The sequence below is a fragment of the Brachionichthys hirsutus genome, chromosome 5 (assembly GCF_040956055.1).
Source record: "Brachionichthys hirsutus isolate HB-005 chromosome 5, CSIRO-AGI_Bhir_v1, whole genome shotgun sequence".
NCBI lineage: Eukaryota > Metazoa > Chordata > Actinopteri > Lophiiformes > Brachionichthyidae > Brachionichthys > Brachionichthys hirsutus.
The window spans coordinates 8,418,114-8,442,046 of NC_090901.1; the positions used below are offsets into that span (position 1 = coordinate 8,418,114).

A 23,933-nucleotide genomic window follows, 5' to 3' on the forward strand; every position below is an offset into this window, starting at 1 on the left:
AGATCAGAGATTCATTTCACTCTCTCCCTTATATTTTATTTAACCCTTGAACTACAGTTTTTTATTGAAGAAACTCTAATTCATTATAAAATTGAAGGATGTCCATATCTCAAGTTTAAGTGCTCTAGTTGTGAAAAAACGTGTTTCCTGTGAGAGCACAAAGTTTGTTGTAAAGAATCCAAGGAACATGTTGCGCCTGCCAAACTTTGAGCAATGCTTCTGAAGAAAGCTGCCGGCCTGAGATGTTTGCAGAACTCAGAAGTCTTTAGAGAGGCTGTGTGATAAACCATGGTCCGTCTGAGCAAACATACTTGGGGTATCTTCCATTTCTTACGGAAGAAAGGAGGGAACTAGCTTGTTGGCTGTCCTTTCGCCTGGGTCTGGCGTGCAGATGGCGGGTGGGCAAGGCAGGGAGCTCTCAGGGGCTGGTTGTCCTCAGGCCCTGCTTCTCCATAATGTTCCACAGCTTACGCAAGTTGGATTGGGTGATGGTATCGTCCGGTTTCAGTCGAAGTGCTCGGAGGTAATTGGCTTCAGCTTCTTGCAGTTTTCCGTTGAGGTGGAGGATCGCCCCCAAGTTCATTAGGGCGGCAGGATACTGAAACCAAAAACAGAACAAATTTAGGATGAGGCCCGTTTAATACTGCTTTAATACCGTGTTCCAGTGCAACAGCGTCTTTCCTGATCAATTCAGCGTCTGGTCAAGTCTAACAGAATCTTATTTCAGAAAACCGAGGTAAAGAAAAGCAAAATAATATGTAAAGTCACACTAGAATGTGATTTCGTCCTTTTGGGGGAAAGGTGATGAGAGATCATGTGATTGTCTTGTGGGGCCAGCAGCAGAGTCTAACACACCACTGGGCCATTGTCAGATCACAGACTGTTTGGAGTTTGGCCACCATGTCTGCTTTCTGTGTCTTGTCATGACAGAGGGAGCCACCACCACTTAAGACCATTAAGAGTCTCAGTGAAAGCAGCTGAACATGCGCTTTGACTGCACTGATTATGGCATCTCAATATTTACCAAGGTACTGTTTCACAAGACTGAATATCTTTTTATATATTAAGTAATTCTCAGCGATACTCTTACAAATACAGGTGACCGTTTTCTAGAAATGTTTCAAAATGCAAGGAGAAAGGTGAGGAAATGTAAACCGTTCACAGCAAAAGCAGAAAGAGCGAGCGTGTTAGGAAAAAGTAACTGCATGAACAGAAGCTCATAAAAACCTAAAAAAATTATAAACTTTTAAAAAATTTGAATAACAATGAAGTAAAATTTTACTTTATCTAGCTACATGAATAATTAATTAAAAATAACACCTGAAATGAATTTTTTTTGCATCTCATCAAACAAAGCTGACTATAAGAAACTTCTTATTTAATGTGTGTGTGAAGTTATTACTGTGCATTTTTAAGATTTGGCTGTGCACGCATTGGGAATACCTTTCAAGAGAGGCTGCCAAAACAACTGGAAACTGTTTGGGAGCCACTGGTCTCATACGCCTCTCCGTACATCTCTGTTTCACCAGAGTCATGCTTTGATGAGTGATGCTTGAGTTTAAAAGGGAACGATATGTGCAAATGTGCCGCTTCTCACGGGGAGAATGAAGATGATGAAGAAGAAGAATAAATCAAAGCGACCTGACAATGATTTTCCCCTCAACACACAGAACGCGAAGTAGACGCTGCGGTTACCCAACACCTCTTCTCCAAAATAACATGTCCAGAAATAAGCAGGCTTAAAAAGTCAAGGTGGAATGTTTATGAAGACCAGATGAAGACAGACAAAGGCCTTCTGAAATCCTCCAGGATTAATGGAGCTTGCAGCAAATGTTTGAAAGTTTTTTTTTTATTTTTGTTCATGCTCAAGTTCATCTGCTCTCCCCTGTAGGCTGCCACTTCTCCTCGCTAAAGCATTTCTCTTTTCTCCTACTTCATATAGCAAAGACTTTTGTGATTTACACCCCAACTCCAGCATTCCACTTCACGCTCGCAACACTCTGTGAAATGTTTCCTTGTCAAATGCTTTCATTTTTTCCCCTCATTTCCTGCTGCGCTGTAGCCGCTTTGCGTCGTCCCTACCCATCCCAAAATTGCCGTGGAGCAGCAGAGGCAAGGCCAGATGTGGAGCATATTAGCCTGGAACGTAAAGCAACATATGCTCTAAAGGCAGAGTTAAAAGTAAAGCAAGGTTGACCTGACCATAATGACTTCAGATTGGTATTTAAGTAAAGAATATCTAGGAATTGGAAACTTTGAAAGGACAGATGTCATATTGTAGGGTGCATAAATTAACCAAAGCAATCCAAGCATCCAATAGGATTTAATTCGTCCAGATAGAGGGAATTGTAGGACTAATTAACTAAATCCTTTGAATGGAGGGAATTGTCCTCTCTCACTCCGAGCGAGCACACATACGTACTTAATCTAAATCTAAAACTCCAGTGCCTTTGGGAAGTACAGAGTCAAGCTGCAGTAAAGCATGAAATGACAAATAAAGATGGACAGGCTACACGGCTTAAGTCAAGTCACATCGGAAAGAACAGGGGATAATGGCTAAGAAGATGGATGAAAATGCTCAATTAAACTGTGCCTCAACTGTAAGGAATACGAAAGAAAGAGTGATGAAGGGAAAGCAAGCGCCTCTCTGTTTGGACGCAAGCCTTCAATGTATGTTTGTGAAATTACACATGCCAAGAAACAAACATGGGAAAGTTCCACAACTCTGGCCCTGGAACATGGAAGCCTAAAGAAGCAGACATTCCCATGAGTGTTTTTTTTTTTTGAGAAGCACGTATCCATCAGGAGGCAGCACCAAAAGCACAAGTCCAAAAGTGCAGGCTCAGGTTAGAGTGCAGGCTAGGTTAGAGGTGTCCTGCAATGCATGTGGCGGCTGTGGCTCAGTTGGTGGAGTGGGTCGTCCAGTGATCAGAGAGTCGGTAGTTCGAATCCCAGCTCTGACGGTCTGCGTGGCAAAGTGTCCTTGGGCAAGACACCGAACCCCAAATTGCTCCCAGTGTTGAAGCTTGGCCAGATTAGATTCAAAAGCACTGAAAACAACCGGAGCTCAATTTCATGGTCTTTGTGGAAATCTTGAATTTTATTCATTTTGTCTGCAAAGTTTTGTTTGAATGTTTCTTTCTCACCGTTTGCATATATTATGCTGTGATTCTAAAAATGCAGAACCAAACTCATTGCCGTGACATATATCAATAATTAATCCTAAAGAGATTTTTTTTCTTGTTAATACAGGAAAACACAAGCTGACCACATGCCAAACATAATTCAGCCCCTCTGCAGACCTCACTTAAACAACTTGACCTCCCGTCAAAGCATTTCAAGATCGGCCCCCACTCATTTTCAAGCTGTGACATCTTCTGATTGAGTGTGATTATCATTACTTTTTCCAGTTTACTTACCCATGCAGCCGGCCCTTTGAAGTTGGTGATGGATACGTGCATAAACAAACGTCTGAGCTTAGAAAAAAACCCCACCCCTCATTTTAACATGATGCAATCTGGGCAGTGAGCCACCCAGGGCGTGGGTGCATAGCATGTATGAAGATAAACAGCAATGGGGGATGATTACTCAGTAGTGGTGGTCATACTCACATTGGGTCTCAGACTTGCCGCTTGTCCATAATACTTCTCGGCTGCCTCATTTAGGCTGGCTTGTCTGCAAAGGGAAAACAGGGAGAGGCAACCATCACTCATCTTTATTACTGCTGGCTCTGGATGAGGCCTTGAACTCTCCAAGTTGAGTGGCGCTCAGGGGTCACTGAGAAAATAACAAAAGCGTGAGGGATGAGTATGGCTCAACCGGTCACCTTTAGGATTCTCGTTCGATAGTTTCATTCAGCTCGATAGCATCCGAGCGGGAAGTGCACAGAATGCACTTTCTGCTTTAATTGAACCTCGAGGTCAGAACATTTGGTGCATTTGGGTCCTTCAAGAAAACCTCCTTAATAAACCAAAGCTGATCAGGAATATTCACAGCACACATCTCTTTAATGCGGATGGAGGAGATTTGTGTTTTTGTAAGCTAGATGGATGCAGAGACAGAAAACGTAGGCAACGAGTGTATGAACACGTCTGACCACATGCAACGCTGCGACAAAAGAGGATCTGGGCAGGACTGTTGCTGTTCATAATACTCTGCTTCCCTATAAATCACCTTGCGGTCTGAGGCTGCATGGTCGTCCATGATGGTAACATTTGCCTCATTGCAAGCAACCTTACTTTCAAGGACGGCGTCAATGACGGCTGCTGTAGAGCCCCCCCCGAGTCACACTGATCAAAGGAAGCCAGGCCGTTGGAACCACAGAGTCACTTAGGCTGTCACAGCTTATTAAAGGATCAACATCCATATGGTTGCAGATAAAAGGCAACCTTTAATTTCAGGATGACTGGGCCAGTGGCCTAAGTAAGCACAAAGCATTTAGGTTTGGTTTGAGGGACACAGCTTTAATGTGTTAAAATGATGTTTTTTAATTTATTATCCGCTGACCAATTGTTTCCAGGTTTAACATTTAAGACCTGTAGATGTAAAGTCTGGAAAAATCATCAGAACTAATTCATCTCGATTTATTAACATGCTAACATTTTCTGGGTTTCATGTCCAGTCCCAACCACATGTTTGTTTGCTAAAGCACACCCTTATGAGAACCCCCCCCCCCCCCCACACACACACACACTTTATATAATTATATAATATTATAACATTTCTAAACACATTATTAAAGGAGGACAGAGCTGCCACGCAACAGCCGAAGGAGCATCGGAGCCTATCAGCGCTGCGTGGCTGTGAGTTCTGAGAGTCCAAATGACAATGGAGGCCAAGAATATAAACATCTGCCAGGGAGCTGAGCCTGACAAAGTCAGTGTGAGGCTACAAGAGCACAGAAATAAAGAAGGGAATAATGGGAAAATACAATTCCTCAAGAGAAAAATATTTCATGTCAGCAACTCAACCAACCTCGTCCCCGGACGTCATCTCGTCTAGAGACGGCTTGTTAACCAGAGACGTGCACAAATCACAGCGCTGACACACATACTGCTCGTAAGTATATAAAGAGCAGGACTCTAATGACTGAATGAACAAATTACATTTCAACAACAGTCAGATATTTGGGGTGAAACCGCAGCTGTCCGCAATCTGTCATGAGCTCAAAATGAGATTCAGGCTTTGCTCTGTTAAAGTGCTAACACTGAATGTGGATATATGTATCCCAAAGGTGGTATCATGTGTGCATTACACCCGATGTAATGTGCAACCAGTATTTATTGTATTAACATTATAGGATTATTAGTTTAAACCAATTTATACACTCTGAAACTGGAAAAGCCAAAAATGCACAAATTGGCATATCTAACCGTGACATGGTATTAATATGTAAAGTGTGGTTTACTGGGATGTTATAGAAAACACATGGTTTGAACCTATCAAGTGAACTCTGAATCCATGATTTGGCTTTTTTTCATTTTATTTAGAGATTTGTTTCCCCCCCGCTCCAAACTTAAATTACTGTACGATGGGAGATATTGAACAAGCACATCCCCACTGGCCTCATCATTGGCCAACCATTCCCGTCTCTCACCGACGCCACAGACCGGTGTTGGTATGAAGAAATATTAGAAAGGAGGCAGAAGGAAATTATTAGTTTAAAGGCAAAATGCTCAAAAACCACATGCCCAGGAGAGCAATAAAAAAGCATTTGCACATCAGAAGGCATCGGCCCCTCCTTCTAATCTCCACTTGTGTCCCAACTAACCGGGTTTTCCACATCTGCTTCCAAGACAAACATGTAGAGAAGTTGAGCTGCGGTGAAAGTGAGACCCCTTGCCAAGCGGGCGGAGAAAAGTTTGACCCCGACAGCATCATTCTTTCTTTAGTTGCCAGGGGTCTGGACCCTGGAGGAGACTCGTAATGCTGAAAACCACTGGCGAAGACTATCCCATGCGACTAGACTGTTGCATAAAGCAGCTGGGCAAAACTCTAACACAGAGTTGTGTAACAATGTAGATATTTCTACACTGGGCCAGGGTAGGTTTATTCAATACTGTGAATTGGCGAAGCACTGTATTTACAAATTCTGAAACCTGGTGTGCGTTTAGAAACACAGTAACTTGTGAGCTACTTGGGCTTTGCTGTTCGGGTTTGTCTGCTGAACCGAGCGCTGTTTTGGAAGCCGCCTTTCAAGTATGAGCCAGGGGCAGCAGAAAAGCGTGAGACGGCGTGTGAGAGAGGTAAAGTGAGTGTTAGCGAGCATTCGAAGATCCATAGCCGCCCGCACAGCACGCTTAGTAAAGTCAACAGTTTTCAGCCTGGCACTGCAGCGAGAGAAGAGGATTACAAAGCAGGGCCAAGTAAATCATACAGGCTGAGGAGTAATGTAAGCCCCTGGATAAAGTACGCAGACAGTAGACCTTTCTGTTCAGCCATTGCAACCTGTGACACGCCCAACCCAGCTACAAAGAATGAAATATATCCGGTGTCTTTGTGCTGGGGGATATGGAAATAATTGAAAGTATAAGGAAAATATTACTTTTTTATATAACCCCCCCCGAATATCCTTCCTCCTTTACTTATTGAATTTACACAACCACAACACCCATGCTGTATCTGAATGTAAACGCAGGTCACACATCAGAGCAGTTTTCATCGCAGGTAGTGACGTTTAGAAACCTAAAACTCCGGTCACTGGCGTTCACACGCAGACGCGCATACAGAGTTTTCAAAAAATCTTCACTTTGGCCGGAGTTTTCAGGAACCTCCGTTTTTAGTGACAGAAATCTGCAGTTTGGTGTGGATGATGCGCCAAACCGTATATAAAAATATCTTTGTTGTTGGCGATTTGTGTACATGACTGACAAAACACTCACCTGAGCATGTGAGCTGCACTGAAGACCACATCAAACTCCCCGCTGTCAAGGCGCGCAGCTTTCTCTGCCATCTCTGCCGCGTCGAGCAGTCGCGACTCTTCCAACAAAAACTGGCCTGTGAAGGGCAGGAGAGAACCGGTCCACTGTTAAAACGTCGAGGGATCCCCACAGAGGCACGAAGGGGATAAAGTCTGCAAAGTGTTGCGTTTGGCCTCGACGGAGGGGAAGCCTCCTCTGCCCAGAAGTAATACCGTGAAACACGAGCTACCATTGCACCGCACCGTCGCTTTTTGGCCATCGCTCAGACCAATTTGTTCACATTAAACAACTTTAACTTTAGTGTTTCTCGTGGAAGGTTTGTGACTTATTATGGGTGTGGCTGTTTCCTCTGTAGACATGAGGAAAGACAATGTGATTGTAGTTGCAGGCAAGGCCACGAACTTGGACCCCATGGTAAGGGCCAGGTTTAATAAAGAATTCATACCCTGCTGACTTTGGCTTGCGCCACAAATGTACCACACAAAACCGCTACGCGACTCTAAACATCTTTTCCTTAATAACCGTGGATGAAACGGAAACCAAGGACCCAGCTCTGAGGTAAGACACAGATCTAAAGTGAGATTTCTTATGATGACACAATATATAAAAAAAGCTCCAGATACAAATATGTCCGCACTCATAAAATCTATGAATAAATTACAAATTAATGAATGACATACATGTTGGTGGCCAAGCTGTAAAATATGAATATATCAGCATCTGCTTGGAATAATGTAGCATTGATGTTTGCCTTTAATTAGTGATCAGCTACACGTCTATAATCTGATCTTTGCATCTGCAAATACTCTTTGTGTGGATCGATACCATTCATCTCGTTTTAAACAAAGTTCTTAACCTTTAATAAAGGGGACAATTTAGACACACAGTATTTGAAGAAAATACAATAATGTATTGATCGCTTTAAATGTCAAATTCAAGCTTGTGCAATGATAGTGAGGAGCTGAGAGATTAGTTCCTGATGAAACACTACAGACAGATGAGTTTTAAAAGGGATTTAAAGGATATATATATGAGGAAGTCATCACCTCTCCCACACAGACTGAACTGAGGAAGAATGATTGTAAAAGTTAACCAGCATGGCTGTCTGAACAACCTGACAAGGTACATACGAGTCCTTGCCTTCGTGTGTGTTAAATAAACAAATCAAATATTTAAAGATGTAAGAATTAATTCAGGATATGTCAAGTTGAGAGTTGCGTATTTTTTTTTTTTTTTAAATGCTTACCGTAATGCATGTAACAGTTTCCCTTTGTGGGATCGAGTTGGATGGCTTTCAGGAAGTACCTCTCCGCTTCTGTTTTCTGGCCCTGCAAGAGACGCATTAAATAGTTTCAATATTGTTTCAACTGCTCCTCAAAACTAGTCATTACAAAAACACGACGCTGGACTCGAGGCCTAAAATGTCCCTGTCCAAACCGCAGACCTACTTTAACTATAAATCTTAATAGACCCGTGACCTGTGCAAGCAGTTCTTTAAAGCTCACGTGCCATCCTGTCAAAGTGCACACTGCATGATACTGTCGACCAGATGGGGGCAAAGGCTCATTCGTTACACTCTTTTTATCTGTGCAAATAACACTTCCAGATCCCAACCATAAACGGCCGGTGTGTGGCCCGACCACTTTGAGGGAAGACAGACAGCAGTGGATGGAAATGGAGCAGGAGGAGGTGATGGTGGAGGAAGGGGTTGGAAAGGAGAGGAAACAGAGGGGACGTGATAATGCACCTACAGGGATTATTGCTTTGCATTAGCACACACAGGTGTGCAAGCGCATATGCAGTGATTTGTGTGTCCAGTGTTGTTAAAGCCTTTAGAGAGGTTAAAGAATCAATACCGGTCGACTGAGCGTAGCATGATGACGAAACGCATCCCTGACTCTTTGTGGACCTCAAACGTTCCATTAAGTGCATTTGGATGTGAGATGTAACCTATCAGAGTGCAAGCAGAACAAAGCAGCTGGCCAATGGAAGCGCCACGTGGGACTTTTATAAATCCATGCTCGTATTCAGGGACCAAACACCATCTGATCACCACCCCTCTCCCACATATCAACCATATCTCTTTGCAGCCTGTGACTCCGCTTCGAGTTCAGCTCTGTCGTCCTCCTCTCAACCTTTTCTCACCCTTCTGCACAACTTTATCTTGTGGAAGGGTGTTAAGATTGACCCCTAGGAACTGAGAAAACTCCACCGTTATTCTAATCATTCGGAAAATCCCTAAGCAGCCAATTATAGTTCTAGCTGTCCCCTGCCTTAATTGGTATCTTAGACAAGACTGCACCGCCATATGCATATTCAGTCATGCTTTCAGGACAATGACACAAACATGTATCTCACCGTCATAGCCAGGAGTTTGCCATAAGTGAGGTGTGCAGGAATGTGGTCCGGTTTGGCCCGCAGGGACTCTCTGTACCAGTGTTCGGCCTCAGCCAGTCTGTTCAGTCTTATGTAGGCCTCTCCTGTCAGAGCGAAGGGATGGAGTGAGAAGTCAAGCTGCCAGAGGTTAAGACATCACACATCTTGTCCTTGACCAGCTGAGGGTTTTTATGACAGTGAGACCAGGCCTCAATCCTTTGCTATAATAATAGCTTCAGGAACAAACAAAAAAAACAAGATAAACTTGTAATATCTTTAACAGGATGGAATGTTTAGCCAATAAGTACAGAATCATTACTTATTGGCTGAACATTACAAAAATATAAAAATTACCTAAACAGAGTTTACTTCAGCTGGCAGCTGGACATATGATTAAAATTAATGTTCTAGCATATGGAGAGCAAGCCTATTGTTGGATTTGCACTTCAATTTGATAAAAATAATTTATAGTCCAAATTAGGGGACATGTTGTTTGAGCAAGAAAGAAGAAGAAGAAACCTATGGGGATTGGCAAACTATGATAAGAAACAGGTTTTGTGTGTGATCATTTGGTAACACACCTTCTCTTTCTTTTTAGTGTGACAGAGCAACAATATTGGGTAATGAAACCTTTTAACACAAACAACATCAGGTGATGACTTTAAGTTTCTTTTAATTTGACTTAAGACCTTTCCCATAAGATTTTTTTTTTTTAACTTGTTCCTGTTTCTTTTGCAATTCGTGGGCTTTGGGGTGAAATGCCCTCAGCCTTTAAAGGTAAGTCCAACTGACCTGGATGAATGAGAATCTACACAACATATTAAAATATTAACAGGATTATATTTGGTACGCAGCAGATGTTTATGTTGGGTGTTGGGGACACTGCACGACCGAGACAAATCCCACCAACAGTGAGCCTAAATTTGACCTGTAACTGAAAAAATGAAATAAGAAAGGGGGAAGAAAAAAATATATCCCTGAATAGCAAAGCTCCACGTCAGTGCTTGTTTGTTGTGTGGGAAAACGTTTTACTGAAAAACACTGAACAGTATTTGAGGTCTGCTCCGGAAAGGAAATCTACCACCAGAATGAGCCTAAATTGGAAAACGGAAAAATAAACAAAAACAAAAAATGTCCTTGAATAGGGAAAGGCACACTGACAGCATATGCTCCAGAGACAAACCTAACCAACCAGGGCAGTGTGTGTGTGTGAAAACCTTAGTTAAAAATAAATGTGTAAAAAACCCCAGACCGACTTTAGCCGTCGCAGGGAACAATGAATCTAACCGACAGGCATTTACAAGTAACAACAGGCAATAAATTATTTTATAAAATGTACATGTAGGCCTGCTTTGATGCAACCTCTTCATTTGATGATAGGCTTAAAGGCAGCAGAAATAACCGTCTTACCATCCCGGCAGCAGACCTCTGCATGAAATTAGCGCAAATAAAAACAAGATGCAATTAGAAGCGACGTGGAAACCCCAACTCATCAGAGAGAAGCGTTCCTCTGCCCACCAGAGAGCACTCTATCTAGAGCAGCTGCTGCACCTCTGATGAAAGCTCCTGCTCTTTGGCGTCTGATGAACAGCACAAGAGCTGCACGCTCACTGAAGCTGGAAACGCATGTGAGCAGGTGAGCCGATGGTGCAAATAGGTTCAGCACGGAAACAATGTCTAGCTGCAGAAAGCGGCGACCTCTGGCTCGGCGCCCGCATCACAGGGCGCAGCTCAGCTCCTTAACGGCAACTGGAGCTTTCATCAGCATCGTGACACGAGCTGTCAAATGTCGGCCTGTCAAAGTGCATTTTGCCTACACTTCAATGGGCCTGTGGCACTACTGAATCTGGATTAAAGGCACATTCCAATGGTATGTGTGTGTGTGTGTGTGTGTCACTGCATGGAAACTGGGGAGACATAAAGCAGGAGGGTGATGGAGAGAAAAGGGAGGAAGCAGCTATAACGAGCCTGAAAGCAGCTGTTCTACAGCTGTGATCCAACAAGCCGATGCCTTTGCAGTGAAAAGCAAATTAACATGACATTGTAAACGTTACTACCGTCTGGTCAAAACGCCGTTGAAAAGCATGAATCCTAGTCAGCATTCCCAAAACGAGGATGTTATGAATTTCAATGGCTCCAAGGGGTTGCTTTCTTGATGTCTGTCTGACCTCGTTTCTCTTAACACTCCAAAGAACTTGTTATCTAGTTTTGACATTTACTATTCAAGGGCTTAGAGGTGAAAGCAAAAGTTAAGACTCGCAGCAGGAAATATGAACCGGCGTTAAATTGTTTTGGATCCTTCAAGTAAAAATACAATGGCGAGCGCCACATTTAATCTTTAATGGAAAATACAATGCATTGTGATTGTGTTATTGTTGTTGTTGTTGTTGTTGACCTCTGCTGCAAAACAAATTTCCCCTTGAGGGACAATAAAGCTCTGAACTGAACTGAACTGAACAATCGCACACAGGAACACGTCTTACGGGATTTGTTCCAACGTCTAAAACCAGACCGAACCCTCAGAGGTCCGTCTGCCTGCTCCACGCTGGGTGCAAGTGACTCTGTGCTGCACCACATCCAGAATAGAACAACCAAAGGGGCTTAAAGCGGCGCTCTTACTCGCAAGTTACTATTTCCAACGGCTTACCACCTATCCAGAAGAAACACAAAGGCCACTTGTTTTAAAAGTAAGATACAGTAAAATCAAAATTCATGATGTACAGCCCAAAACACTAAAAAAAAAAAAACCAGTCTGTTTGACTGTCTGTTCTGAGTCCTGCTCTTATCAGAAACAGATTTTATGCTACAAGTCTAGAAACAAAAGCAGGTCTTACCCATCATGTTGTAGAGGCTCTGCGCTGCAAACTGTCGTGGCATTTTATGTATTGCCTCTTTAAACACTGTGAGGGCCTCCTGTGAATGGATGAGACACATAAAAGCAAAGGAAGGTGGGGGGGTGGGGGTGTTTGCATTACACAGTGGGGAGACCTCGCCAGAGGAACTGGTGTTGCAGTAACGAGTCATCCCTCCCCCTGCAGCCGGGGGCCCTGACACTGTGAATGCACAGCGTGGAATCGGGGGGTCGCCGGGTGAGTGGCTCATACAGACTCAGTGTCACGGGTGTTAAGAAAATTACAGCAGGGACACATACTGATTGTGGTGTCTATAGAGTGGAGGCAAAAAAGATTCACCTCAGTTTAAATAGCAGGAGCTGGAAGTACTTAAGCGATGAAGGAACTGCTGCGGTTGAAGGTCAGAGGAGGTGGGCCTGCTCTCTTTCTCAGACAAACTGGCAATCTATAAGAGCCTTTATTAAATCTGTGGTGCCGTTACTCCAACCCTGAGGCAAGCAGCATTTGCCCATGTGCACGATAAACCGGCGGGCTTTGAAAACCAGTAACTTTAACCAGCACTATTGGTGTTTCAGACCACGAGAGAGATTGAGGCTCGTCTTCGTCCTCCAATGACACAAGCAATTTTGGAATACATTCATATAAAAGTGGCCCCAAAAGGCTCCTTTTGCAACTTTTATGTCCATTAAACTCGGGGTTAATTTATTTTCCAAGTACACGCATGCAAAAGAGCCCACTTTCTTTGGCAGTGGCACCATCTGTTAGAAATATGTTTACAGACATGTTGCAAAACTAAGTCCTGAATAACATTTTGTGGCGTATTCAAAATATAATATTCAAAATTGGGGCGATTTAAAACAAACTGTACAATTTATCCTGATAAATTACTTTTATACTTTCCCATTATTGTAATATTAACTTAAAGTGTAAGAAAGTATTGAGCAATTGCGTCCAATCTTGCAGCACATCTGTGCGCTTGGAGAAAAAAAAAGTTCTCTCACTATTCTTTAAGAGTGCAGGAAATGCAGAAAAACAGAAATAAACTCTTTGTCTCTCTTAATCTTTCTTTTGCCTCTTTCAGTGCGGCTGACACAACATTTAGACTTATTTGGAAGTCAATCGCCATGGAAAGGTTCCACTCTCCCAAGGATTCAGCTCTGCCCAAGACAAAAAAATATAGAAATATGAGCCAAGATTTTCTCAGCAGTCACTGTGTGGGGTTTAAATAACTAATGTAATGCAATAAAAAAAAGATTATGCTTTAAATTTTGCCTTTATAATATTCATATTCACTGCTGGAAATGTATAAATGTAATTCCATTTGCTATTGATAGTTACTGTCATAGTTAAGGTTAGTGTTGAACTACATTATAATGAGAAGTATTTATGAGGATTATCATAGAACTGAATCCCAATGCCCCTGATTCTAAAACACCTTTAAGAAAAATTTGCATTTTCCTGCAGTTTACCTCCTGGTGTCCCTGTTCATGGTGCAGCTTTCCCAGGTTGTACAGGCAGCTGGTGACTGAGCTCTTGTGGGCGTGGGGGTCCTTCAAGTTTTCATCTGGGATCTCAGCGCAGGTCAGGAAGGTGCGCTTAGCCTCATCCAGGCGACCCTGATTCATCAGGATGATGCCCGTGTTCAAGTAGGCAGCTGGTGGAAAAACAATAAACAGCATTTCATGAGCCGAGTGGATCATCTGGTTCCCTCTGTCTTATCATGAACATTATATTAATGTTATAAATCAAAGCTGGCTGGCAGCTTTCTCCAGCAAACTCCTCCGGTGATAGTTTTTAGTTTTTGTCAACTTAATTAAGACTCCTGTTTGTGTTTATTCAGGAGAACTGGCTCTCCAATCAGAGACGTTTTTCTGCCACATCTATTCACCTTTTTGGCCAAATCCTTGAATTTATATCAGCGTGTCTCATTGACCTGAGGCCACAGAGATCAATGCTGTTGAAAAGATGATTAATGACTTTTCCATATGAATATATATCATTAAGGGTGAGAATCAATAACCAGCTGCTGGCTGAATTTATTGATAGCTGTTTGTTTGACCTCTGCACGCATCCTGTAAAACTTGCCAAACTTTTGATGCTCATTATTCCGCCCGGGACGAATGAGTCGCTGTGGACATGCCTCTCTAAACAACTGGCTGCTTGAATAAATTATGTTGATGCAGCAGATCAATCTGGGAGTCTCTCCTCTGTACCATGTTGATGTGTGGTTGGCTGTAAATCACAAAAGCCTTTTCTTCCAGCAAACGGCTGCTCTTCTTCCTTCTTCATAGTATCTGTATCACAATATCTACATTTTATAGAGCTTATGTCCATTGCTATGGTTGCATACTGAAAGAATAAAACAAGTTTTGTTCTAAATAATTCTAAAAATGATTCTTGTGGGTGCATAAAATGAGACTGAATACAACATTAACACATTAACATTAACACAAAACAGGGCAGCTCTGTGTGTAAAAACAAACAAACTTTGCATCAGTCACCTCTCAAGCATGAGAGGAGAAATGGTATAACCTTGAAAATGCGTAAATTGTGATTCAACATTTCTGCTGCTCGAGGCAATTAATTAATCAGCTATAACAGATTGAATAATTAAACACTGAATGACAATTTTCTAGTCTAACCAGGCTCTCGATTAGGTCTATTATTAATCGACAGAAAAAAAAGGAAGGGAACTTTAGGATTCTCATTTTATCTGTCGCAGATTGACGCCAAGAACAATGGGAGGCTAATTTATTGCATGATCAGGTAAGACTGAGACGATTTGTACTCATTAGGGAGTGGAGCTGCTGAAGATGACACTGCATAGAAAACCAATTCCAAGAAAAGCAGGAAAAGAACGATGAACTCTCAGGGAAAGTAGAGGAGGAGTGGTGGGCAATGGCGAGGGAGAGCTACGTTACAGACGGAGAGAAAGGAGTAGATGTAGGAAATGTGGGAGCAATGAAAATAAAAAGGGTGTCATGGCCTGAATTCATAATAAATGACATCATGCAGATGCTTGATTCGTTGACAAGGCCTGGCTTGGAAATCAGACAGCTGTGTCGAATGTCGGATTCTTGTCGTAATGTTGTATGTTCGCTGCCCTTTGCCACCTATTCCTCGCCCTCCTCATAACCACAGTGTGCGCGCTCACTGTTGCCGAGGCGCAAGCACGGCCGGAGGCGCTGGAGATGTCAATAAAAAAAGAAGAGTCGTACTTACAAGCCAGAGTTGGCCGACTCCCAATGGCCAGCTTATAGTAGTGGAGAGCCTCGAGGAACTTGTTGCCCTCCTGCAGCAGCAAACCGCTGGAACAGAGGAAAAGAGCAGAGCTGAAGATATGCAAGCCGCCAGCGATGGATGCTTGAGTCTCCACATCTTAAAGTGGACCATTAATGTCTCTGCCAGCCAGACAGCATCTTTGAGAATACAAAACAAGGCACTTGGTGTGAGGGAACAATGGAAGCACACTCTCCAGAGCCGGTAATATAACACTTAGTGCAACATACAACAGCATTTTACATCACCAGAAAAAAGGTTGAGACAATGCAAATATCAACATGAAGTGACAAAACTCAAACTCACAGGTTATACAGCATGTCAGCCATGTTGCTGCGATAATAGAGGGCATTTCTATATGCCAGTTCTGCCTCCTCCATCTTGTCCTGGCTCTTCAGGACATTCCCAAGGTTTCCCCATGCTGACGGTTCACGGAAGAAAATATTAGTCAGAGCACTAAAAGAGATATAATTTGTTGTATCCTTCACTGGCTCTCAGATGAAACCCTGAGAGGACATTTGTTTCCCCCCGAGTAATGATTTTCTTTGTGATTCACAGCCCCCAGACCTCTGGGGAGAATGTTGTTCCGCTGCAGCCAGTGCGCCAAGACGTTACGGTTAAAAAGAGCTGACACACCAGGCAGAGCGCGAGCCAAAACCTCATCTCATGCTTCTGACGGCGTGAAAGAGGAGAAGAGCGCGGCAGTTCTGCTGCACAGCTTATGTCATTAGTACTGAATGGCATGTAGTGTGAAAGCACATATTCCTACTGTAAATAACAGACCGATTTATGGTCAAGGCTACTTTTTATTCCACACAGACTCCATGCAAATTAGGATTCTACAGAGTTTAACGGCAAAGAAAGAGTGAATTAACTTAAATATACAAGTCTGTTAACTGTTGTTACTGCCAAAGGAGGACAGCATAGACATTTTCATCACTATTTATCTGTCTGCATGATAGTTAGCAAAATACCTCTAAAATGTTTGTTTTTTTTGACTGAACGTCAATGTTTGGAAAGATGGCTCTGAGGAGGGAGGAGGGGCTTGTTATGCAAAGACAGGAAAGGCCTTCACTTATTCTGTTGCCTCTCCAGGTCACGCCAAACGATAAGTTAAAGCCTTGGCTCATGCTGATTTTGCTGTGTTTCAAGCGCTAAAATATGCAAGGTGTCTTTAAGCAACTTAATTACAGCATTTTGCTTCATAAAACATGCGGATCCCCGGAAGAATGTTTAATACTAAGGAGCAGAAAAACTGTTCAAAGGTGCATCCAAGTAAATGAATGTAGTTTCTTTTGACCTGTAATAATATCATTTGTGTATCTGGACATTTCACAGCGCCAACATTCATTTGAGCATGTTAGAATAATCTCTCATATTAGCTATAGTGAATCTGAATTAGGGAAATAGTTGCTACTCTGCTCGGCCGCGAAGACAAATTGCTGTCTTTGCTCAGTTTCGTAGCAAAATCTGAAAGGGAAATTAGCAAAAACATTTACCAGCTGCCTTGCTGGGACTCTGTCCTGCTTCCTCCCGGAGCAGCCAAGAGAACTTTACTTTGGATCAGAAAAGTGCCCTTGAATATGAAGGCTTCTAAATATTTAACCTGCTATTAAAAGTGACAATCAGAGACTCGTCCAAGCGAGAGACGGCACAGAGAGCTGTTGTCATTCACGGCACGCTGGGTATAAAATGTTGTGTGATAAAGCGCTGCTCTATTCTTTGGAAGTATAATTTGAATGCCTTAAAGAATAAGTGGTGCCACTTTATCTTATGTTGAGCTCAACCAGTGAGAGCTGGTCTAGTCAGCAGGGCTGTAAGTGATGAAGAGAGGACAGCTTCACGTTGAATTATTCAGGGATGCACACTTTATCTTGCTCAGTCTTCAGACAACCTCATGTGACTGGTGAAATACATATAAAGCAACTGTTTCCATGACAACATAAAGACAGTACTCCTTGGGGTCGGACCTTACCTTTAGCAGGATTGACATAAATCCCTGACTTATACAGCATCTCCTCGTTCTGCCAGTCCCGATTCCTCAAAACAGTTTTGACACTAAAAAGCACCACCAGGGCGGCGCTACAGTACGTCAGCATGGCCCTGGAGGACCTGCGTCGCAGACGGACGTAAAGAGACCTCATCCCCACTGCCACAAGCAAGCAAAAGCCCATGCTGGGAATGTAAAGGACTCTCTCTGCTATTACAAATCCCACGTAGAAAAAAATGTTAGTGGCAGGGAGGAAAGGGATTGCCAGGAGACCTAAAGAGAAGACTAGAACGTTTTCAGTGGTAGGCAGTGGAGTCCTGCTTTCATAGTGCTCTTTGGCACCGTTTTGCGCACTAATAATCTGAGGTTCTGCGAGGGAACTGCCAACAAGTGTTTCGTGATTGTTACACTGGTAACTGTGTCCGTTACTGCTCCCCGTTCTTCCATTGGTGTAATGATGTGCTTTGCCATTGGTGTCCTTGCACTTAGCCAATTGGTGTGTCCACAGGCTGAAGCAAGCCAGAAAGAGCAATCCAAGGTAAAAAGCCACGGTGTGACAGTTCCTCCAATCAGCAAGGCCCCTGATCAAAGGCAGGGCGTCCATTGACCAGTCAAAGCTGAGCGTGTTTGGACAGAGGAGAAGCCAAAAGTTGACAGCAGGCAGGTAAAAAAATGTTAGCATCCTGCTGAGGAATGAGGGGGAGTCGGCTGCGGGGTTGTCGGAGTTGGAGAAGTTGGGGGGTTTGTTACCCATCCAGTAGAAGCGACAGGCCAGCAGGATGGCCCCCCAGGCAGCCAGCAAAAACACATTGAGCAGCAGCTGGACGTTTCTCCTCTGAAAGACAAACACACCACAGAAACAAGGATCAAAACTCTTCATTCGCTGGAAAGGAAAGGAACAGCTGATTTAGGATTGCATTTACTGCGCATGACCTCCCAAGCATTGCGGAAACGCTACAATATTTATAGCGTGTTTAGTTGTTTAAAACATTGCTGGACAGATTTCCCAGCCAAACATGTTCCAGCTTTGTGACCAGCTGACCTTTCGTATTTTGTTCACTCTGGTAATCCGACCAAGAAACCAAATTTAGATCTAAATTCCCCAGCTGGAGCAGCACGCTTGTGTGAACTCACCATTAAATAGTATTGTGCACAAAACATGAAAATCATTGAGTAGAACCAAAAAGCAGCGAATCCAGATTTGTACATGTGAAGTACGCAGCAATGGCTTGTTTTATTCGTGACAGGAGACCAAACCCGTGGGAAGATCATAGTACGAGATGGGATCCTTTTAAACTCTCGCTCTTAACCTGAGACAGCACAGAATGTCATCGCGTTACTCTCATGGCTTCTTCATTGTCACATGCCGAAGGGCTCAAATGTGACTCATCTGTAATCACGAAGTGCAAACCAAACATCACTCTGAGGGCATTGATTTCCTTTCCTGCCCATTGGCATTTACACATTATATATATATATATGTGTGTGTGTGTGTGTGAAGAGAGGCTTCAGTAACCGTGGAAACACAGATGAACACCCTCATGCTGATTTGGGAACTGTGATGCAATAGAAGGGCGACAATGATGAGATCACCTGACAAGACGAGGCATGATAATGAGTTTGCTGTGTTCACTGCGCTCAGCTCTGAAGAACTCCTTATATCATCTGAACAACAGGCTGGACTTTACAAAAAGGGCAGAGCTCCATCTGCTCCGGAGGCTGAGGTCTTTTGGAGTGCAGGGGCTCTCCTGAAGACCTTCTATTGTCTGCTTGGGGGGGCAGCATGACTGCAGCTGACTGGCTAAAGAAACTCATTAGGAAGTCCAGCTCTGTTCTGGGATGCCCGCTGCAATTCGTGGAGGAGGTGGTTGATTTCAGTGTAGCGTCGGGCTGATTTTAAAGCATATTTCGATTCAATAAAGTGGATTTGCTCCCGTTTGACAGCATCGCCAGCGGTGCGGAAAATTGTATGCACACCTCTGAATGCATGAAAGTGCTGATGCTGACCACTCCCACACAGACTCATGGCTGGCTCTGTGACAGAGCCGAATATGTCATCCTAACTCTTCCCAGAAGGAGCACCGACTCAGACACCCCCTCACCTTCACCACATCCATATGCCGATGCTGAGTTTTATTTTGATTCTTGTGCCGCACATTGAGGTCTCACCTTCTCTATGCAGAATTGGCAGCATTGAAAGCGTAGCACAATCCTTCAGCTGCTCTTTAGCACCCATTTGCAAACCCATTGCTCTGCCTCTTGGCCTATTTTTCGCGCTGCTTTGCATTTTTAAGGAAAATATAGGTGGCATGCAAATGGCAAAAATGCTCAAGGGATGTTATGGAGGACAGATTAGAACTCTAGTACCTCTTAAGTAAATAAAAGTGGATTCTTTCAATATGCTGGCAGATGCCATTCAAAAGCATAACTCCAATAACCAGATGGGCAATGCGTCTCCGGGTGCAACAGCTATATTATGCAAAGCTAAACCAGCTCTGTGTACTTTGTCTTCAATCCAGTTTAGTTCGAAACAAGTGCTTTCGCACAATCCCAAAGGAGGGATAAGGGAAGAGTTTTTTCTTGCCTTTAGTGCTCCCGGCACAATCAGTTTAGAAATGAAACAATGGAGCCTCTTTGAGGAAAGTGCGTGAATAAAATATCCTTGGAGATATGTATGTAAATGTAAAACAGGCCAACTGCTGAATTTGTATCTTTTCTCAATACACTTTGATTAGGTTAAATTTAATGGGAAACATTTTTTTTTTATTCACTAGAGTCGAGTGCGAGAAGATGTGGCAAAATGAGCGGCGAAAGTTTAGAGAGAAATGTAATTAATTAGAAGATGCTAGTCCACTCTGTATGAAAATAGGCTCTTTTTACACAGTTGGCTGAAGCACAAAAATCCATTTTTCAGCAGAATTCAAAAGGCAATTAATCACAGAACACTTCTAACTAAACCATCAAACTGCAGCACCATGACGGGCTCACGCTCCAGCAAGCACCTCAGGGAAAGTCCTGTGAAAGAAGCCGTAATTTGTCTGACCTCTCCCCTCCTCTTCATCATTACTGAGATCAATTGTCTGCAGAGGACCTTTCATCAATGGGCTTCACATTGACGGACTTGTAATGGAAGCGAAAATCAGCTCAGGGTACCAATTAGTGTGTAAAGCCACATAACAAACACACACCTACACACACACATACACACGCACACTTCATATTTGTTAAGACCATCGGATCGCCTGAGAAAGTGATCATAACTCTTTTGGCAGCTTTGATGGATGTGCTTGCCAGCTGTTCTTGTTGCTTGACTAGAATCAATGAACTTGAGGCTGATGAAACTCGACTGACCCAGCTATCTGTCGCACCCTTATCAGGAGTAGCTGTTCCTCTGACACCCCACGGTCAGCAGGAAAGACGAGATAGGGGTGTGACTTATTTTCCATCCTAACAACGCACTATTAATTATGACCTGAGGTTTTATAAGATATGATTCATGTGACTCTTCCTTGTAGCGCTAGTAGCCTGCTGGATCATGGGCAACATGGTGTGGAACATCATTGGACTTCAGTAAATTTCAACACTGTTAATTATCAGCTTTTCACAAGTTTTCTGTAACAGCAGAAAACCCTCCAAATCTGGGTTTGGTTGATGTTTAATTATATATATTATACTCAGGTTGCCGACCCCCTGCTCTATAATGAATACCCGTAATAGGCTAAATGTCTAAGAATGAATGAATGTGAGAAAGAGTATTTTTTCCTTTTGGCATTATTGCCAAAAGAACATCAGTGAAAAAGAGTTGGGATTTTAACACGACACAAAAAAACATCAGAATTTGCAACAAAGATGTCATAATATATAATATATATGCCAGCTCATGCTCTCTTGGTTACCTTCTATTGACCATAATCACTGAACCAAGACAGGATCCTTTTCTCGAGAAGCCTTCACTCAACATTGCGACTCATCTCACTTTGAACATACTTGACCTGGATTTAGTCTTTGTTATAATCACAGCAATATTTATTTTGTCATCAGCGTCAAATCAGACATCAATTTGTTTGTGGCTGTCAATCTAATTCTGTCACAAAGTCTTGGCTTCTGGAAGGGATGAAGAAAAGTACCAAAAGACAAGCAGAAAGACGATGGAAGATGGCTCGAGGCAAACACACACAAAGGTGGAAAATCCTCCAGTTTGCTGATTACTCAGTGGTTGCTGAAACATTAGCTAATAAAATGTATGGAAAATAAATAAATAGTTATCCAGTTTTTCCACTTTGCCATTTTGAATTTCAACTTGTGCAACAAACTGAAATGTTGACTCTAAACACTTAAAAATAAAAAAAATATCTGAACCAGTGAGTTGTATCTGCTGGGTCCCACAGCTACGTCAAGTTAACGCACCACAATGCATTAAATCAAGTGACATTTGCACCAGAAAAATGTCAACTTATCATCAACAGCAGTGAAAACAAACTGAAGCCATGTTCATGAAAGGGAAAAGAGGACTGCAGATCCAACAGTAAGCATATAATGACAGTGGAAACCCAGTTTCAAGTCAGAACCATTCACATTTTATAAGATATACCTAAAGAGTCAAACCACAGTAACATTGAATTACTCGTTTAATTATATTATGCTCGTGAATTATGGGGTTCCATTTCCCATATTTATTTGTATGGCAAGGGCCAACTAGACTGTGACCACTACTGCAAATCTGCTGTGACATGACGCTGAGTCGGGCTCTGTGGAAGTGAGTTGGGAATAAGAGTTGTGGGAAAGTGCTTCATGCTCAGAGCTGCTCACGAGCTCTCTTCAAATAACAATCAAAAAAGAGCATGCTGAAAATCAGGATTAGAAATGCTTTACTCGTCAGGCAGGCTGCCATTTGCACCAAAATTAGATTAGTCCTGTTCATGCATGGATTTCCACTCATTACTATGCATCTGGGGGATCAGAGTCATTGTATTACAGCGTTTACAGAAACAGTAAGCTCATCCAAGACATGCATGAATGAGACACAAAGTCAAAGCTGCAATGGCAGAGAAGATTCACTCTTAGACGGACATCGAATGCTGGATGTAAAAAAAAAAAAAACCCCAAAAAACTGATTGCATTTTACCTCCACGGCACATTTTAAAAATAACCCTGGTGCATCTTGTTACGGTTGACCTCCACATCTCAGTGAAAGCACGCCATTTGCTTCCATTTATAATTTCTCGTAAAGAGGAGCTCACCAAACATGAAAAGATGACTTGTGGTGTGGGTGGCGGTGATCAGCAGAAACAAACATCAACCATAAAGCAGCCAAAGCCAAGATTCGGTCCAGGCATAGATTGCAGGATGTTTCAACTCCCATCCAATTTTTGAAATCAGTTATGTGTGGGTTATTTTATAACCCACACATGGAGAAAATACACAGAACTTTTCCCTCTCTAATCTCAAACATGCACAGACTTTGAATTACAAACAAAAAGATAAGGAAAAGTTTTGGGAAAAGCATATGAATTGTGGGACATCTGTATCTTTCTATCCAGAGTTTGGTTCCATTTTACCTCAGAGACTCAATAATGAGTCTGTCTCAGTGGGGTGGGTGTGGGGGGGTCCATAGACTGTACGTATAACGGTCCCTGTGACTTGGCCAAAACAAGGCGGCACTGTCTGGAACTTCTCTGCTGTGGTTAGAGTCCTCTATTCAAGGAAGAAACTACTTTGTCTATTATTTAGAAAAAGAAAGATCAGGCTCCTAAAATCACCAGAAAATATGCCACTTGAAATTATTTTAAATTTGTAGTTTTCAGCAAAGATCCAACACATAACCGCAAAGAGAGAAAAACGACGGGCGCTTGAGCGGGAAAAACAGAAATAAGGATCTGACGATGAGAGAGCGATAAAGAGCGAGAGATTGAAACAACAACCAAGAACCATAAAAAAAAATCCAGAATGTTGTGGAGGCATGCTGGGCACACCGATTATCATTTTTTCACTGCCTGAGCCTCAACACGGATTCACGTAATGGTGAGCGATCTCAAGTCTTCACCGGTATAGGCTGAGATAGAAAATGAATAAGGAATTAGGAGAATAACCCGTCATGTTCAGGCACCTGTTTGCTTGTCTTGTATCAGGATGCAATTCAAAACAATTTCTGGTCAACTCAGCAACATATTAGGAAGGCTTGATCACTTAGGATTTAAACTCAATACCTCTGACATGTCTTTTTATAAAATATTCTCCTGAGGAGAAGGATTCTTTCCGTGATTTGCATTAATGTTTACAACTTGGCGGATTGTCCCATGTGGCTTCACTTGACTGCTGCAAAAGTTATTCCAATGTGTGACAGAAGAGAAAGCAGAATAAGGTGTGGGCCAGAGTCCAATTTAATTCACATAGCTGACTGAACAATTAAAGGCAAAAACAAAACTGCAACTAAGCAGCCAAACAAGCAAACGTGGAAAACAATTAGGACACGCACGAGCAGGAATGCAGGAAAACAGCTGAAGAACAGCCGTCGTG

General features: G+C 42.7%; 1 protein-coding gene across 1 annotated transcript in view; it reads right to left on the reverse strand.

The window, feature by feature from the left end:
* Window positions 1-418: 418 nt before the first annotated feature.
* Window positions 419-23,933, reverse strand: part of tmtc2b (transmembrane O-mannosyltransferase targeting cadherins 2b) — a 61,638-nt gene continuing 38,123 nt past the window's right edge. Inside the window, exons 3-12 of the mRNA XM_068739494.1 lie at window positions 17,403-18,252; window positions 15,734-15,848; window positions 15,371-15,456; window positions 13,618-13,802; window positions 12,131-12,209; window positions 9,279-9,400; window positions 8,167-8,248; window positions 6,882-6,996; window positions 3,612-3,675; window positions 419-598 (exon numbers count right to left, since the gene is read on the reverse strand). Of these exons, the coding sequence (XP_068595595.1) occupies window positions 419-598; window positions 3,612-3,675; window positions 6,882-6,996; window positions 8,167-8,248; window positions 9,279-9,400; window positions 12,131-12,209; window positions 13,618-13,802; window positions 15,371-15,456; window positions 15,734-15,848; window positions 17,403-18,252 (1,878 nt within the window). The remainder of the gene's footprint in view (window positions 599-3,611; window positions 3,676-6,881; window positions 6,997-8,166; window positions 8,249-9,278; window positions 9,401-12,130; window positions 12,210-13,617; window positions 13,803-15,370; window positions 15,457-15,733; window positions 15,849-17,402; window positions 18,253-23,933) is intronic.